The 18,698-nt window shown below is 39.5% G+C and overlaps 1 protein-coding gene across 1 annotated transcript in view; it reads left to right on the forward strand.

The window, feature by feature from the left end:
* Nucleotides 1–231: 231 nt before the first annotated feature.
* The window catches only part of RFC1 (replication factor C subunit 1), a 66,312-nt gene continuing 47,845 nt past the window's right edge, over nt 232–18,698 (forward strand). The window contains exons 1-2 of the mRNA XM_084900599.1: nt 232–498; nt 18,404–18,532. Coding sequence (XP_084756725.1) covers nt 496–498; nt 18,404–18,532 — 132 coding nt within the window. The 5' untranslated portion in view covers nt 232–495. The remainder of the gene's footprint in view (nt 499–18,403; nt 18,533–18,698) is intronic.

An 18,698-nucleotide genomic window follows, 5' to 3' on the forward strand; every position in this document is an offset into this window, starting at 1 on the left:
AAAAAACAACAGTAAAAATCGTTCGGTGAGACTCTTGTTTAAAAATAGCGACTTAAGTTAGGATATGTGAAACGTCCTTCCTAAACGTATTTCTTCTCGCAGGTGGGAACAGCCGAAAGCTGCTGTCGGAGGGCAGCGCAGCCCCCTGCGCGAGGCCGGGAGGCCCGGGGAGCCGCCCTCCTCGGGAAGCCCGCCTTCCTCGGAGGCCCTCCCCCGGCGGCCCCGCCAGAACCCCAGGGCGCGCCTCCGCGCGGGGTCCCGCCGCTCCTCGCGAGGCTGCGGCCCGCCCGCCCGCGCCGCCCGCCGTCCACGTCGCACTTCCCGCCGCGGCCCGCACCGCGGGGAGGCCGCGCGCCCTGACGTCATCGCCGGGCGCCGCGCCGCCGCCTCCTTCCCCTGCGAGGGAGAAGCTGTTGGCGCGAATGGGTCCCGAGCTCCGGTAACGGATTCCGCACCCCGCCGGGCCGCCCGCCCGCGCCGCGTCCTGGGGCTGCGATGGTGAGCCCCTGGGGAGGCCGTGCGGCTCTGGGGCTCGGGAGGCGGGGGCGGGTGTGGACGGGGCCCCCTCGTGGTGTGGAGGGGCGGGGCGGGGGTCCGGGGTGCGCGCCTCCGAGGGGAGCCAGGCGCGGAGGGGACCACCCACCGGGCGGCGGTCGCCCAGCTTCCCTGGGCAGCCAGCGCGCCGGGCTCTGGGGGCTGCGCGGCGGTGGCACTCTTTTCCACTCTTGCGGGGGAAGGGAGGGAGGAAGAGAAGCTCAAAAGGAGGTCTTGGGGTGCAGAACAGTGGTTTTCCTGCTCAGCATTGCCCCGGACCTGGGTTTAGGTCCTAGGTAAAGCGTCCAGAGCGATTTTAGGTCATAAGGGAAAGGAATGTAATAAACTTTTGTTTTTTCTTATGAATAAATTATCTCAGGCCTTCAACTTTGCTTTTAAAGTTTCAGGAGCGCCTCACACAGGCGTTTGCAGACCGAGGGCATGGGGAAGGTGTTTTGTTTTGATGAGTGCACGATTAACACGATTCTCCCTCTCCGCCCCCCTCCTCCCTCCTCCAGGGTGGATGGGGACGACTCAGAGTAAAACAGATGTAATATATTTGACAGCTGTCATCACTTATCACCTGATGTTAAAATCTTCACAGCAGCAACCCAGAAACCTCAGTGCATGGTTTTGCATAAAGTATTTAAATGAAGAGTGAGATAATTATGCAGGCGTCAAAACAGACATTCGCGGTGCTAGGGCCGTAGATACGGGTTTGTGTTTGAGACATTTTAATTCAGAGGACAAATTTAGGATGTTCATTACACCAGGATGTACTGAATAATTAGACATAATCTCTCCAGTCATTCTTCAGTTTGCCACAATGCCAGCATTGTGGGGGGAAATTTTTTTATGCTGGATGGGGAAACCTTGCAGCTCTGTGTCTCTTCTCCAAGAGGGATAAAATAATGATGAGAGCTACCTTGGAGTATCTTCTTCAGGTCAGTATGTGATCTGTTTGTTTTACCACCTTTTCTCCCTGAAACCTCACAGCAGTCTAGTTTTATAGATGGTGAAGAAGGCTTTCAGAGTTTCAACAATTTGTCATACAACTATTAATTTAATTAGAATTAGAACACTAGTTTATAAGCCCCTCCATAAAATGATCATACTTCAGGCACTATAGTATTGTGGAAAGTTGAGATTTGGAGTCTTGAAAATGAGAGTGAGGGAATGTTTTAGTGTTGTTGTGCCATTTAATCAGTTTGTGGTTTGGTGCTTAACTTTACACTCTTTAAGCCTCCATCTTCTTACCTGTAAAAGAGAGACATACAGCTGCCTTAAATAATTGTCTTGAGGATTAAACAAGATAGTATATGTAAAGCTTCCATTTTGGTGCCTAGCATGTGGTAGGCATAATACATTCACATTCTACTAATCTAACCCTTTGCACTCCGAACCATTCTGGACATTTGCTACCAGCTACTCGACGCTACTTTGCGGCGGAAACGTGCCTTGAATTAACTCAATTCCCCGTAATCACTAATAAACTGCAATGTCCCCCCTGAGAGGGGACATCCGAGTGATATGCTAGAATTCCGATGTCCCCTGAGAGGGGACAGCGGAGTGCAAAGGGCTAATTTTCTCAGGAAGGACTCTTTTTTTAAAAATTTATTTTTTATTTATATATTTTTTAAAATATATTTTTATTGATTTCAGAGAGGAAGAAGAGGGAGAGAGAGAAACATCTATGATGAGAGAGAATCATGGATCTGCTGCCTCCTGCAAGTCCCCCACTGGGGATCGAGCTCATGACCCAGGTATGTGCCCTTGTCTGGAATTGAACCTGGGACCTTTCCGTTTGTAGGCCGAGGCTCTATCCACTGAGCAAACCAGCTAGGGCAGGAAGAACTCTTTATGGAATATCAGGTAGTTTAAGGGGCATCAGAGATGCCTCTGCTGTCAGTTACTGTGAACAACAACTTGTGTAGTCAACTTTCATTTGATTGTTTTCACCTGTTAGAGATAGTTGACATTGCATTTTTTCTTTTTCTTTAGAACTTCTTTTCATGGTGCAGATGAAAAACAAAGCCCTTGTAAGAAAAGAAGTCAAATTGGTCAGTTTTGCTCTTTGTTAATGGAAAACAGCAGTTAATAATGTTCAGTAAAGTAGATGAGAATTTTGGATCATATTGATACTTAATTTAGTCTTCCTGGTTGCAGGTTCAATTCCTGGTTAGGATACATGCCCGGGTTGTAGCCTTGATCCATATCTTGCTCTCACATTAGAGTTTTCTCTCCCATTCTCAGACTCAATTTAAAAAAGTAATTTAGTTTTCCTGTATCTAGTACAAAAAGTAGCAAAATCTTAGACATTTGTATACCAGTTCTAATATAGTGGTACATATATATACACTATTTTAGGAGGTTTACATCTTTTCTGAAGCCTTTCCATAAATACCAGATTAACATCTCTTGTCTTGGGAACTGCATTTTTTCTTAAATGTGTTTGAATTAGAAGTTATCAATAAGAGAATAAAATACTATACCTACAAACGGGAATGCTATGCAGCCATTAAAAATGGAAAAACTTCTTTGATATTCCATGTGTGACTCAGTGCTTGAGTGTAGACCCATGAACCAGGAGGTCATGGTTTGATTCCTGGTCAGGGCACATGCCTGGGTTGTGGGCTCAGTCCCCAGTGGGAGGCATGCAGGAGGCAGCCAGTCAATGACTCTGTCATCATTGATATTTCTAACTCCTTCCTTCTCCCTTCTTCTCTCTGAAATCAATAAAAACATTAAAAAAAAAAAAAAAAAAAAAGGAAAAACTTCATTCCCTGCTATGAAACAATTGCCAAGCTAATTCAGCGAAAAAAGTAAGGCTCAGGAAATATGTGAAGTATGCTACAACTTTATACAGTAAGCAAGAGAAAAGAATATACTAATAAAAGGGCAATATGCTAATTAGACTGAACATCTTCCAGACATCCTTCCGGACAAAGCCACAGTGGCAGAGGCCAAGGCAGAGGCTATTAGGGTGACCAGGCCGGCAGGGGAGAGTGGTTAGAGGCAATGAGGTCTGCAGAGGAGGACAGTTGGAGATGACCAGGCTGGCAGGGGAGGGCAGTTAAGGGAAACCAGTCCAGCAGGGAGGGAAGTTAGGGGCAACCAGGCAGGCAGACAGAGTGGTTAGAAGCAATAAAGCAGGCAGGCAGGTGAACGGTTAGGAGCAATAGGTCCTGGATTGTGAGAGGGATGTCTTGACAGCTGCATAAACTGGCTGTTGCACATCCCTCAAGGGGTCCTGGAATGGAGAGGGTGCAGGCCAGGCTGAGGGATGAATTTTGTGCACCGGGCCTCATATATATATTAGGTCTAGTAATAGTTAATGTCGTTTTCTAATACTTTTTTAAATCGAATTTATTTAAACAATACAACAAAATTTAATCAACAATATAGTTGCTGTTGTTTTCTACTACTTGTGCCCAACGCTCAGGAAGCATTTTAATCTCTCTGTTGTAAAATTCTTGTGATTTTGATGCAAAAAATTCGGTCAATGCATTTTTGAGGCATTCTTCATTATTAAATTTTTTTCCAAGAAGAAAGTTTTGCAGAGAACGAAACAAATGGTAATCGGAAGGGGCAATATCAGGAGAATATGCAGGTTGAGGGAGAACTTCCCATTCCAACTGGCACAGTTTTTCAGCAGTGATTCTTGCAGTATGCGGTCGTGCGTTATCGTGGTGAAGAATTACGCCTTTCCGATTAATCAGCGCGGGTTCTTTTTCTCTTAAAGCTTGGGCTAACCTTTCCAATTGGGCACTATACACTGCACTTGTAATGGTTTGGTTAGATGGTAAAAGTTCATAATGAAGAATTCCTTTAAAATTCCACCAAACACACAACATCACTTTTTTCGCATGCAAGTCAGGTTTTGGTGTGGGCTGCGGAGCCTCATTTTTGTCCAACCATTGAGGCCGCCTTTTCAAATTAACATACAGCACCCATTCTTCATCTCTGGTAACAGTTTGCTCTAAAAACGGCAAACGGTTTTGACGAGAGAGGAGCGAACTGCAAATTGTGACTCTTTGATTACGGTTGTTGTCGGTCAACTCATGAGGAACCCATTTTCCAAACTTTTGGACTTTGCCAAGTGCACGCAATTGATTGGAAATTGTTTTTTGTGAACAATTTAAAGTTGTCGCAAGCTCTTGTTGGGTAATTTGAGGATTTTGCACCAAAAGAGCTTGAAGAGCTTCTTGATCAAAATTGGACACACGGCCTGGACCACTCTTGTCATCTAACGAAAAATTTCCCTCGCGAAATTTCTCAAACCAACGCTGGCATTTTCTGGCGCTAACTGCATCTTGACCAAGAGCACTACAGATGTTTTTTGCAGCCTCACTTGCTTTTCTTCCTAATTGGAACTCGTAAAGCATGCAGTGCCGAATATGCTCTTCATCCGCCATCTTCTTAGTCCTAGTTTTGCAACAAAAACCAAACCAAACACAAACTTTTTCAAGCAAAACTTGTTAATTGCACTTCACACGTTCTGTAGATACCACGTGTTTGAAGGTTATGTCAATACAAGTCAGCGCCAAGCAAGATTTTAAACGAATGTTTAAAAACGACATTAATTATTACTAGACCCGATGTGTGTGTGTGTGTGTGTGTGTGTGTGTGTGTGTGTGTATATATATATATATGTATATATATACACATATATATACACATATATATGTGTGTGTATATATATATATATACACACACATATATATGTTTTTGTTTTTTTTTTTTGCTTGAAGATATAATATCTCAGGAAGAATACACAATTAATACATAATACTTGTTGCCTGCCAAGATGGGAAGTTTGTGTCAGAGGAAAGGTGGGAGGGAGATTTCTTATCCTTTTGAATTTTGAAACATGAATATAATGTCTATTTAAAGGGAATGAAGCAAAATTGAAAATAAAAAGAATGTAGGTATAGTTCGTTTTTTTTTAATACTTTGCTGTATTGCGCTTTATAGATGTGTTTTTTACAAATTGAAGGCAACACCCTCCACCAGCAAAAAAATTAAGACTCACTTTATTGTGATAATTTATTGTGGTGGTCGGAAACTGAACCCACAATGTCTCTTGAGGTATCGTTGTAAAATAAGAAGCGATGTAAACAATTTGGATTGCTATGAGGGTTTAATTAATTGGTCAAAATGCAAATAAAATCCGAGAGATGCCATTTTTAAGAAGTCAGTGCGTGTGTGTATATGTATATGTATATGTATATGTATATGTATATGTATATGTATATGTATATATGTATATATAATTTTCAGTGGCTGGTATATTGAAAATATAGAAATAAGGTTTAATTAAACACACAGGAGACTTATGGGATAGCCTTTTTGAAGAGCTGTCAGGTAAATGAAAATACATTGTAATTTGATCTGTTTCAATGCCCCATTCTAGGGGACACCTCTCACATTTTAGTTTATTATGTGAATGCTCCCCCTGGAGAAGTGCTGTGACCCTATTGTAATGCAGCTTTTGTCATATATAAGGCCTGTAAGGTACCTCCCTGCCTCTCTGATCTCATCTCTGTTTTTTGGGTACATTAAGCTGGTTCTGTCTTGGTTTTTGTTCTTGCTGTTTTCTCCTTTGAATACCCTTCTTCCAGATCCTTGCATATCTCTGCCTTTTTCATTCAAGTCTCAGTCATCACTTCCTTAGAGCTTTTGGTTTCATAGCTAAGAAACTATTGCCTAATCCAAGGTCATAAATATTTATGCATATGTTTTCTTCTAAGAGTTTTATCTCTTACATTTAGGATTTTAATTCATTTTTAGTTAATTTTTCTATATCATATGAAGCAGTGATCCATCCAAGTTTATTCTTTTGCAAATCTCTTTGCCCCAGCACCATTTGCACACTATTTTTTCCCTATTGGTTTATGTTGGCATCCTTTTAGTGGTCAAAAATCAGTTGACCATTAAAGTGTGAGGGTTGTTTTTTTCTGGATTCTCAATTCTATTTCATTGATCTGTATGTCTATTCTAACAATAATACACTGTCTTTACTATTGTAGCTTTGTGATAAGTTTTGAAATTGGGAAATGTGAGTCTTCCAACTTTATTCCTTTTTTTCAAGATTGTTTTGCTTATTCTGGGCCCCTTGAATTTCAATATTAATTTTAAAATCAGAGAACCCAGCTGGGATTTTGATACTAATTGTTATGAATCTGTAAATCAATTTGGGGAATTTGCCATCTTAACAGTATTAAGTCTTGTGATCCATGAACATGGGATATCTTTCCATTTATTTAGATCTTTAATTTCTTTAAACAATGTTTTATAGTTTTTAGAGTATGTCTTTTATACTTTTTAAAAGTTTATTTCTCTGTTTTTTGTTCTTTTTAAAACATTTTTATTGATTTCAGAAAGGAAGGGGGGGGAGGGGGGGGAGAGAGAGAGAGAGAGAGAGAGAGAGAGAGAGAGAGAGAAAGAGAAACATCAATGATGAGAAAGATATTTGATCAGCTGCCTCCTGCACACCCCACACTGGGGATTGAGCCCACAATCAGGGCATGTACCCTGATGGGGAATTGAACCATGACTTCCTGTTTCATAGGTTGATGCTCAACCACTGAGCCATGCCAGCTGGGCTGTATTTTTATTTTTATTTTTATTTTTTATGATTCTGCATATGGAATTGTTTTTATAATTTCACTTTGAATTGTTCATTGCAAGAGTTTAAAAATACAGTTGACTTTTGTATGTTGATCGTACATCCTGCAATCTTATTGAACTCATTTAGTAATTCTAGTGGTTTTTAAAGTGGATTTGTTTATATATAAAATTATTTCATCTGCAAATAGAGGTAATTTTACTTCTTGTCCAATCTAAGGGCTTTTTATTTTATTCTCTTTTTCTTGCCTAATTGCTTTTGTTAGAACTTGTACAATGTTGGATAGAAGTGACAAAAGGCATGTCTTATTCATAACATGATGCAAAAGCATTCCAAAAGCTTTTTACTTTCAAAGTATGAGGCCTTAACATAACTTTAAATAATTTGAAATTATTTTATAGTTTGTCTCTGCTTTGCTGATACCAGTTATATCAGAAAAATAGATATAATTTAGCATTTTGGTGGTTTTTAAGATAAAAAATTTTTGCATATGGATAGATTTTATGAAATGTGTTGCTAATCAGTTTCTGCTTATGGATTTGGTATGCTGTGAAAAAACAATCAAACTTTTATAATTCTTTGTTCTCAAAATAGAAAAATAAAAACTGAAATATAATATTTTGGCAACTAATCAGAGCACTGCAATACTTTGTATAAAGTCCTGTGAAGACAGTAACATAATTTGCTTTCTTTTTTGCATTTTGAGAAGTGTAATTTATTTATTGATTGAGGACATTAGCAGTCTAAAAAAGTAATTAGAGCTATTTGGTTATATGTCAGAATAAATATATATCAACGTTTGTACTTTGGCCTTTTGAAATTAAAGATATATTGATAGCTTTTCTCAGTGTGGGTCGAGGAGTACTTACTACAAAATTTTATCTCTTACTACTGATTTATAACCAATCAAGTTGGAAATGTCTTGGTAAGGATAACACTTTTTAAAAAATCTTTAAAAAAATGTAAATTCTTTATTGTTTAAAGTATTATATAAGTCTCCTTTCCCCCCCATTGACCTCTCTCCAGCCATTCCTACTTCCTAGCACATGCCCTCACCCCCCTACTGTCTGTGTCAATTGGTTATGCTTATATGCATGCATACAAGTCCTTTGGTTGATCTCTTAACACCCTCCCTGCCTTCCCTCCTAAGTTGGATGGTCTGTTTGATGCTTCTATGACTCTGGAAGCATCAGTTTTTTGTTTATCAGTTTATGTTCTTCACTATATTCCACAAATGAGTGAGATCATGTGGTATTTATCTTTCTCTGACTGGCTTATTTTGCTTAGCCTAATGCTCTCAGGTCCATCCATGCTGTTGCAAATGGTAGAAATTCCTTCTTTTTTATAGCAGCATAGTATTCCATTGCACAGATGTACCACAGTTTTTAAATCCACTCATCCACTGATGGGCATTTTGTTTCCAAATCTTAGCTGTTGTAAATTTTGCTGCTGTGAACATAGGGGTGCATATATCATTTCTGATTGGTGTTTCTGATTTCTTGGGATATATTCTTAGAAGTGGGATTACAGGGTCAAATGGGAGTTCCATTTTTAATTTTTTGAGGAAACTTCATATTGTTTTCCACAGCAGCTGCACCAGTCTGCATTCCCACCAGCAGTGCACTAGGGCTCCTTTTTCTCCCCATCCTCGCTAGCCCGTGTCATGTGTCATTTGTTGATTATTTGATGATAGCCATTCTGACAGGTGTGAGATGGTATCTCATTGTCATTTTGATTTGCATCTCTCATATGACTAGTGACTTTGAGGATGCTTTATAATAGAGCTAATATGCTAATTAAACAAACAGCAGAATGGCCTTCCAGATGAAGCAGGGGCTGTGAGGGCCAAGCCCCTTACGTGAGTTTCGTGCGTTAGGCCTCTCTCTTGGCTTTCTGTATGTCCTCTTTTGAAAAGTGTTTATTTAGGTCCTTTTGCCCATTTTTTGATTGGATTGTTTATCTTCCTTTTGTTAAGTTGTATGAGTTCCCAGTAAATTTTTGGAGATTAAACCCTTATCAAAGATAACATTGGTAAATAAGTTCTCCCATGCAGTGGGCTTTCTTGTTGTTTTGTTGATGGTTTCTTTTGCTGTGCAGAAGCTTTTTATTTTGATGTAGTCCCATTTGCTTATTTTCTTCTTTGTTTCCATTGTCCTAGGAACTGTAAAGATATTGCTAGGACATATGTCTGACATTTTGCTGTCTATGGATTTTTCTAAGATTTTTATGGTTTCCCATTTTGTGTTTAAGTCTTTGGATAACAGACTTTTGAAAATTTGTTTTTCTGAGTACTTGGAGAGGTCTGGTACTTTGTCTTGCACATGCTTGTTTGTTTATTTTTTAATATATATATATTTGATTTTTTTACAGAGAGGAAGAGAGAGGGATAGAGAGTTAGAAACATCGATGAGAGAGAATCATCGATCAGCTGCCTCTTGCATACCCCCTACTGAGGATGTGCCCGCAACCAAGGTACATGCCCTTGACCGGAATCGAACCCAGGACCCTTCAGTCCGCAGGCTGACACTCTTATCCACTGAGCCAAACCAGTTTCGGTGGCACATGTTTATTAAAATCACATTTGGGCCGAAGCTCGTTTGGCTCAGTGGTAGAGCGTCGGTCTGCGGACTGAAAGGTCCCAGGTTCGATTCCGGTCAAGGGCATGTACCTTGGTTGCGGGCACATCCCTGGTAGGGGGTGTGCAAGAGGCAGCTGGTCGATGTTTCTTTCTCATCGACGTTTCTAGCTCTCTATCTCTCTCCCTTTCTCTCTGTTAAAAATCAATAAAATATATTTTTTAAAAAATCGCATTTGGGCCACTTGGGCATTGCTTCTCTCTGACAGTGTTGTAGAATTATTAGTTACACCTTAGGGTAGGAAAATGCAAGATTCTTTTTGCTTACATCTAGGAGCAACTTAAATTTAAAAACTTTTACTGGAGAATGTATTGTCCTAGGACAATTAATTTTTATTTTTAATTTTTTTATTAAGGTATTATATGTGTACATATCTTACCATTGCTAGGACAATTAATTTTATTAATTTTATAAATTATTAATTTTCTCATCTGTAAATTGAGGTTAAAAAACTTTGTAGGGTTGTTTTGTGAATTAAATAAGTTAATTTAAAAATACTTTTATTGATTTCAGAGAGGAAGGGATGAGAGAGAGATAGAAACATCAATGACGAGATAGAAACATCAATGACGAGAGAGAATCATTGATTGGCTCCTCCTGTATGACACCTACTGGGGATCGAGCCCACAACCTGGGCATGTGTCCTTGACCCAAATTGAACCCAGGACTCTTCAGTCAGCAGGCGGACACTCTGTCCACTGAACCAAACCAGTTAGGGCATAAATTAACTTTTTAAAGGCACTTAAATCATTTATTTAGGTAAGGATTTGCTAAATAAATGGAGCCCTGAATCAGGGCAGGGGCAATGGAAACAGTATTTGGGACATAGGTTAAATAGGATGATTAGGTGGAGGGTCAGAGCTAGGAGGAAAAGCAGTGATTATTTTCTGTTTGGGTGAACGATTTGTACTATGTGTGAGGTTGGGAATAAGGGAAGAGAAACATGTCTTGGCGGCAGATGAGCTGAGTTTTTGATGTTAGGAGCTGGAGGGACCTTTGGGCATTTGGACAGAGATGTATCAATTAGATGTTACGTGATGGTACTCAGAGGAGGTCCGGAATGCAGACATGTATAACAATGACTGGTATCGTTTAGTGAAAAGACCTACTTTGCTTCCTTGGCACACAGTTTGGCATATTTTTAATAAATAGGCAACCTGTTATTGACAGCTTTCTATACCAGCATATAAGCTCGGCAAAGATAGGGACCACAAGGATAGGCAATTGCTGTATAGTGCCTGGCATATGGCACATTTTCAGTAAATGAATAAGTACAAATAAACTTTGTAATTCCAAAAAAAGAGAAATGAACTAGAATATAAAATTTACTGGTATAAAAACACCTTTAATCCTTTCTGCATGACTTTATGTCTGAGCTGTTGAACATTTAATGACAATGAATAATTAGCCTAGAGAATACAGTATTTACTGTATTAAGTTGTTGGTCTACTAGTATTTTTGATGTGAGCTTAATTTCAATGATCAGCCGTGGCCTGTGCGGTTCATTTGGTTTGAGTGTCGTTCTGTTCATGGAAGGTTCGCCGTTTTGATTTCTGGTCAGGGCACATACTCAGGTTGCGGGTTTGATCCCTGGCTGGGGCACATAGGGGTGGCAACTGATTCATGTTTCTCTCTCTCCTTCTCTTTTCCTATCTAAAAAAATATCCTTGGGTGAGGATTGGCAAAAAAAAAATTCAACATTTATTTGAGTAGTTTAAATATGATTTTTAAGATCAGTTGAAAATTTGATTTCTTGATGAATAAAAACTGTAATCATAGTACATTAGCCCTGGTGAAAATGTCAAAAGGCTGCCAAAACCGGTTTGGCTCAGTGGTAGAGCGTTGGTCTGCGGACTGAAAGGTCCCAGGTTCGATTTCTGTCAAGGGCATGTATCTTGGTTGTGGGCACATCCCCAGTAGGGGGTGTGCAAGAGGCAGCTGATTGATGATTCTCTCTCATTGATGTTTCTAACTCTCTATCCCTCTCTCTTCCTCTCTGTAAAAAATTAATGAAATATATTTAAAAAAAAAGATGTCAAAAGGCTGAAATAAACTATTAGATAGGGCATAAACAGTTTCCAATGCTTCAGTTATCCCAAGGAGGTTTGAAGAACTTATTTATTTTAAACCTAAATTAGATAAACATTTTCTGTTTAATTTTTCCAGTTTTATATTTTTTGATCAGGTACCTGAAAACTTTTTGTGATACAGTATTTCACTGAAAGAGTAGTTTAAAGCTCATGATATAAATATTATAACTTTAGAATCTTACACATCTATCTTGACACAGTAAGAATGAAAATGGGTCTTTCATTATCTTGGGAGCAGCCTCACTAAATATTTGGTGAATGAATAAATGAATGATTGAATGGAGGAAGTTGATGCAGGCCCTTAAAATTATTTTCAGCTTGAAACTGTTATTCAAATATTATTCAGACTGCACTTCTTTTTTCACTTGCGGGTATCTTCCTTAGATAAATTCTTGAGGCCTGTGTTTGACTTTACTTATCATTAATAGTTATTTTATAAAGAGATATTTCTGATTTTTCTAAAAAAAAATTTCTTTGGCCAAAAACAAATTTTAAGAAGAGGAAGTATCCTACTAAAAGTGAAAGTATTTTGGTTTTTGTAACCACAATATAGTAATATGACAAGAGTCCATATTATAAGGATCAATTATAAGTCAACTTTAATAATTTACTTCAGTAATAATACACAAGAAGTGTTAGTTTAATACTTAAAATTTCTTAAAGCAATTGGTAAAATCACAGCAAAAATTTAATCCTAATGAAAGATTCTTTTAATATACAATCTTTAAAAACAAATCTACCATGAATTTTATTTTACATAATTAAGAATATCTCTGAGCCCAGGTATGAAGGTCAGTGACCTCAGGAATAATTGCTCATGTGTTCAGTGAATATTAATTAAGCATTTAGCCATCTGAGGTGCTGACGCTGTGCCTGAGATACAGTGGTAAGATAGACAAGCCTGCTTTATGGAACTTACAGCAGTGTATTTAAGTTTAGATTTCTCTGATTATCAAAAGTATCTTACGCCAAGACCAGTTTGGCTCAATGGATAGAGCATCAGCTTGGGAACTGAAGGGTCCCGGGTTCGATTCCGGTCAAGGGCATGTTCCTTGGTTGTGGGCATATCCCCGGTAGGGGGTGTGCAAGAGACAGCTGATGGATGACTCTCATCGATGTTTCTAACTCTCTCTCTCCCTCCCTTCTTCTCTGTACAGAGTCAATAAAATATATTTAAAAAAAAAAAAAAAAAGTATCTTACAGTCATTTTAGGACCAGAGCAGGTTCCTTTTTGTTGTTGTTGTTTTAAAAATATATTTTCATTGATTTTTAGAGAAAAAGGGAGAGGGAGAGAGAGATAGAAACAACAATAATGAGAGAGAATCATTGATCAGCTGCCTCCTGCGCCACCCCTACTGGGGATCAAGCCTGCAACCCTGGCATGTGCCCTTGATTAGAATCAAACCTGGGACCCTTCAGTCTGCAGGACGACACTCTGTCCACTGAGCCAAACCAGCCAGGGCTCCTTTTTTAAATAAAAAAAAAAAAAAAAATACATTTTCCAGTTACAATTGGCATTCAATATTATATTGGTTTCAGGTGTATAGCATAGTCGTTAGACATTTGTACAACTTAAATGATTCCCCTAATAAGTCTAGTACCCACCTGAAACCATACATAATTATTACAATATTATTGACTGTATTCCTATTTCCTATGCTGTACTTTACATCCCTGTGACTATTTTGTAACTGCTGATTTGAACTTCTTAGTCCCCTCACATTTTTCACGTAGCCCCCAGTACTCCCTTCCATTTGGCAAGCATCAGTTCTCTGTATCTGAGTTTGTTTTATTTGTTTAGATTCCACATATAAGCAAGATTATATGGTATTTGTCTTATTTCATTTAGCATAATATTCTCTAGGTCCATCCATGTTGTTGCAGTGGTAAATTTTCATTCTTTTTTATACCAAGTAATACTTTATTTTATATATGTACCTCATCTTTATCCAGTTACCTGGCTATGGACACTTTCATGCCTTCCATATCTTGCCTATTATAAATGCAGCTGCAATGAATATAGGGTTGCATATATCTTTTTGAACTAGTGCCTTGGATTTCTTTGGATAAACACCGGAAGAGAGATTGCCAGGTCATATGGTAGTTGTGTTTTTTACTTTTTGAGAAACCTCCCTACTGATTTCTTGGTGTTGGTTTTTTTGAGAAGCTGTCCCTGAGGCACTCTGTGTCAGGTGCTTCTAGTGCTCTTAGTCTTGCGATTAGCTCTTAGGACTGTTCCATACTTAATTCTTTATAAACTAATTTGTCACCCAGGTAGCTCCATGAGTGTTATTTCCTGTTCCCATCTTAAGTTCCTGGCACAGTGCCTGTCTGTAAGCATACAGGATCAAATGTATCAGAGATAATCAGGAGGGAAAGGCAGTGTTCCTAAGTGTAGGGGGATGGCTACTTTTGTATGGATCCTTAGAATTACAGGGCAACTGTGAAGGGGCAGGCATGGTCAAGTTGAAAGCTATGAAAAAGATTTGGAATAGGAGGATCAGGTTTCATTCTGGAGGTTTTGGTGGGCTGCCTTTAACTCCTATAGGGATCCACTGAGGCAGGTGGCAACACGAGGAAACAAAGGAGCAGAGAAAACAAGTAATTCATCAGCAATAAGTGGCAAAACACAAAACGCCTGTGTGTGTTTGACTTACAGTTCCACTTATCTATAAAATGGAGATGTATCATTATATTTGCCCTGTTTATTATGTATGATCATCAAAAGAGATAAATCTATGCCCAATAGCTCTAAGTAAAATCATGAAAAACTTACTATTAGCCATCTCTGCTAAAATTAGTTTTCGCTTTATGTGATTTTTGCCTATATTTTTTGCATTCTTTGAACTGACCAGTTAAATTAAGAAGAAGAATGAAATAAGAAGAGTTAATTACTAACTCTCTTTTGGTTTCACCAAATAAAAGTATCCTTATTTCTTTTAGAAATGGAATATTGAGACAAAGGGTGTGCATAGTTATAATTTTGATAATATTGGTGGATTGTCTTCTGAAAAGGTTGCACCAATTTTTACTTTTATCAGCATTTGTAGTGTGTGAACGTCTGTTTTCCCACATTCATGACAAGTTTGGGCATTATCAGTCTTTTAAAACTTAGAGAAAAGTAATCTGGTTTTAATTTATCTATTTATTATTTGTGAAGTTGAGCATCTTTTTTATGCTGGATATTTACATTTCTTTTATAATTTGCTTATTAGTAGCTTTTATTTTTTATTGGTTTATCTTTTATTGATTTGTAGGAACCCTTTTATATATAACACTAGAGGCCTGGTGCACGAAATTTGTGCACAGGTGGGGTCCCTAGGCCTGGCTGGTGATCAGGGCTGATCGGGGCCTTCCAGCTGCTGGAAGGGGCCTTCCTTTCCTGGCTGCCAGCTGCTGACTGGGGACTGCCTTCATTCCACACCACCCATTGGTAGTCAGCACATGTCATAGCGAGTGATCAAACTCCTGGTCTCCCAGTCAAACTCCCGAGGTTTTACTTTGCACATTAGCCATATATATGTATATGACTAATGTGCAAAGTACATATGTGCATATATATATGTTTGTAGACATTTTCAAATTAGTTGCTTGTATTTTAACTTGGTTTATGGCAACTTTTGTTTTATTTTTATGTAGTCAAATCTATTTTTATGGATGGTCTCTAGCCTTGATTTGCTTGGAAGGCCTTCTCTTTGCCAAAATATTAAAGTAAATTCAAAATTTTATGCTTTTTTCTGCTTACTCTGCTATTTATTTAAAAAATATATTTCTTTATTGATTTCAGTGAGGAAGGGAGAAGGAGAGAGAGATAGAAACATCAATGATGAGAGAGAATCATTGATCGGCTGCCTTCTGCATGCCCCCCACTGGGGATCAAGCCCGTAACCCAGGCATGTGCCCTTGGCCAGAATTGAACCTGGGACCCTTCAGTCCGCAGGCTGAGACTCTATCCACTTAGCCAAGCTGGCTAGGGGTATTCTGCTGTTTAGATTCATTATTTGGAAATATGATTAGCCACTGGACTTGTTCTTCAGTAGTTTTTTGAATCTTTGAAGACCTGCAATACTAAACAGAAAGTGTTAATTGAAGACTAAGGTGAAGTCACATTCTATAAAGTAAGGCCAGGTTGGCGACCTTTGCCTTTTAGATATTTATACACAACATGGCTGCTCACATTAGAGGTAATACTAAAAAGGTATGAGTAAAATGGCTTTCATTCTGATGAAAAGTCTTTTCCAAAAGCTTAGATTTTTAGTGTGTGTTGAGTTGGATCAACTGTCATTTCTTTAACTCTTCTGCTGCCATCAGGGATAAGACATGGGGAGTGTGGGGCCATTGGGCAGACTAAAGGGAAAGGATGGGACAGGGATGTGAATAGAATTACTTGGGAAGGAAAGGTTGTCACAATGTGGAGGAGTAGCAGTGTGTACAGACCTAACTCAGAACTCAGCAGTTATTCAACCTTACCAACAATTTCATTTCCTGAATTGTTTTTTTCTCTTTGTGGTTTTAAGCATTTGTGGTTCTAAAACATTGAAAAACACTGCTGTTTTAAACTTGATGTTTAGTTTTGGTATTTCCATGATGCATGTGCACTCTGTGCCTGTGTGTCTGTATTTTACACAATCACCACTGTTGGAAATGAAGAATTACTTGATAATGTCAATAGTAAAAACCTAATGTGAAATTCTCATTTCCCCCTGAAGCAGTAATGTAAGTATTCAATAGTTGTCAGCCTGAAATTCAGTTCTGTGCAAGTTATACAGAAGACTGTGGCTTTCTTTATTACCTATCTCCTCCTCCTCTTTTTTAAAATAACTCTTTATTATTGAAAGTATTACATATCACCGAAACCGGTTTGGCTCAGTGGATAGAGCATTGGCCTGTGGACTGAAAGGTCCCAGGTTCGATTCCGGTCAAGGGCTTGTACCTTGGTTGCGGGCACATCCCCAGTAGAGGGTGTGCAAGAGGCAGCTGATTGATGATACTCTCTCATCGATGTTTCTAACTCTCTATCCCTCTCTCTTCCTCTCTGTAAAAAAAATCAATAAAACATATTTTAAAAATAAGAAATTATTACATATGTCTTCCCCCTCCCGCCCCCCCCCTCCCCCCCCAAGTAACCCTCCAGCCCAGCTTTCACCCTCTTCAATCCAGGACCCCTCAAAGAATGACTGACTGCTGGTTTAGGCCCAATCCCCTAAGCTGGCAGTCGGGACATCCTTCTCACAATCTTGGACCACTGACTCCTAATCGCTCACCTGCCTGCCTGCCTGATCTCCCCCAACTGCCTCCTTCCTGTTGACTTGGTTGCCCCCAATTGCCCCCCTCCACCAGCCTGGTCACCCCTAACTGCCCACCCTGCCAGCCTAGCCACTCGTAACTGCCCCCCTGCCGGCCTGGTCCCCAACTGCCCCCCTTGTTGGCCTGGTCGCTCCCAACTGCCCCCCCCCACCCCCCCGACAGCCTGCTCGTCCCTCATGGCCCCCCCACCAGCCTGGCCACCCCACACAGCCTGCTGCTCAGTCATTTGGTTGTCCCTCACTAAACCGCCTTGGTCACCCCATGCAGCCTGTTTCAGATGTGACGGCCCTTGGCACTTTATATATAGAGATATATGTGTACACACACAACACACAGAAATGTGTGACTAAGCCAAAAAACAAAGCAGATAAACAAGGTACATGGACATGTTAAATTCTTCCAAAAAAGATTGAAGACTTCCCTGGTTTTAAACCCTCTTACGTAAATTTCCCAATATAAGAAAGTCACAAATCTATCCTAATAAAATCCAAGTCTAAAAAATACTCTTAATGGCCCTAGCTGATTTTACTCAGTGGATAGAGCATTGGCCTGTGAACTGAAGAGTCCTGGATTTGATTCCAGTCAAAGGCACGTACCTTGGGGTTGCAGGCTTAATCCCTGGCCCTGGACGGTCAGGGCTCATGTGGGAGGGGAGGCAACCAAACAATGTGCCTGCAACCAAAGAACATGACCTTGACCGGAATCGAACCTGAGACCTTTCAGTCCACAGGCCAAAGCTCTATCCACTGAGCCAAACCAGTTTTGGCAAAATATGACATTTTTGGCCCGATTCTTAGAATTAATATTGTTTTTCATTAGGGAAATCATTTTTAACTCAGGCAATTTTATCAGTTCACTTTTGCATATAAAAAGAATGCTGCTACATATGGAACTATGTTACCATAGTAAAATTACTCACCTGGCTGGCGTGGCTCAGTGGTTGGGCGTTGGCCTGTGAACCATGAGGTCATGGTTTGATTACTGGTCAGGGCACATGCCCCAGTGGAGACATGTAGGAGGTAGCCGATCAGTGATTCTTTCTCATCTGTGACGTTTCTATCTCTCCCTCTCCCTGACTCTGAAATAAATAATATATTTAACAAAGAAAGAAATTACTCAAGGTAAAGCAATGTGGGTATAGAGGTGTCCCTTTTTACAATTGAAATTATGCAGTTAATGTTTGTTTATAAATCTTTTTTTGCTTTTAGGATATTCGGAAATTCTTTGGGGTTATACCAAGTGGGAAGAAATCTGCAAGTGAAACAGTAAAGAAGAATGAGAAAACAAAGTCTGCTGAAGAAACTCCAAAAGCAAAGAAAGGAATAAAGGAAATCAAGGTAAGTTTTCTAAATATAATTTAGAATTGTATGAAAGGTTAAATCAACTCAGTTCCTAGACTCGATAGGACTTGAGGGAGCCTTGAGTAAATACAGATTTCAAATCATTTAGCAGAGGAAGAAGGAAAGTAATGAGCTAGTACTTATTTCTCATTAATATGGCTTA

Source organism: Pipistrellus hanaki, assembly GCF_964339955.1.
Source record: "Pipistrellus hanaki genome assembly, chromosome: 1".
Classification (NCBI taxonomy): Eukaryota; Metazoa; Chordata; class Mammalia; order Chiroptera; family Vespertilionidae; genus Pipistrellus; species Pipistrellus hanaki.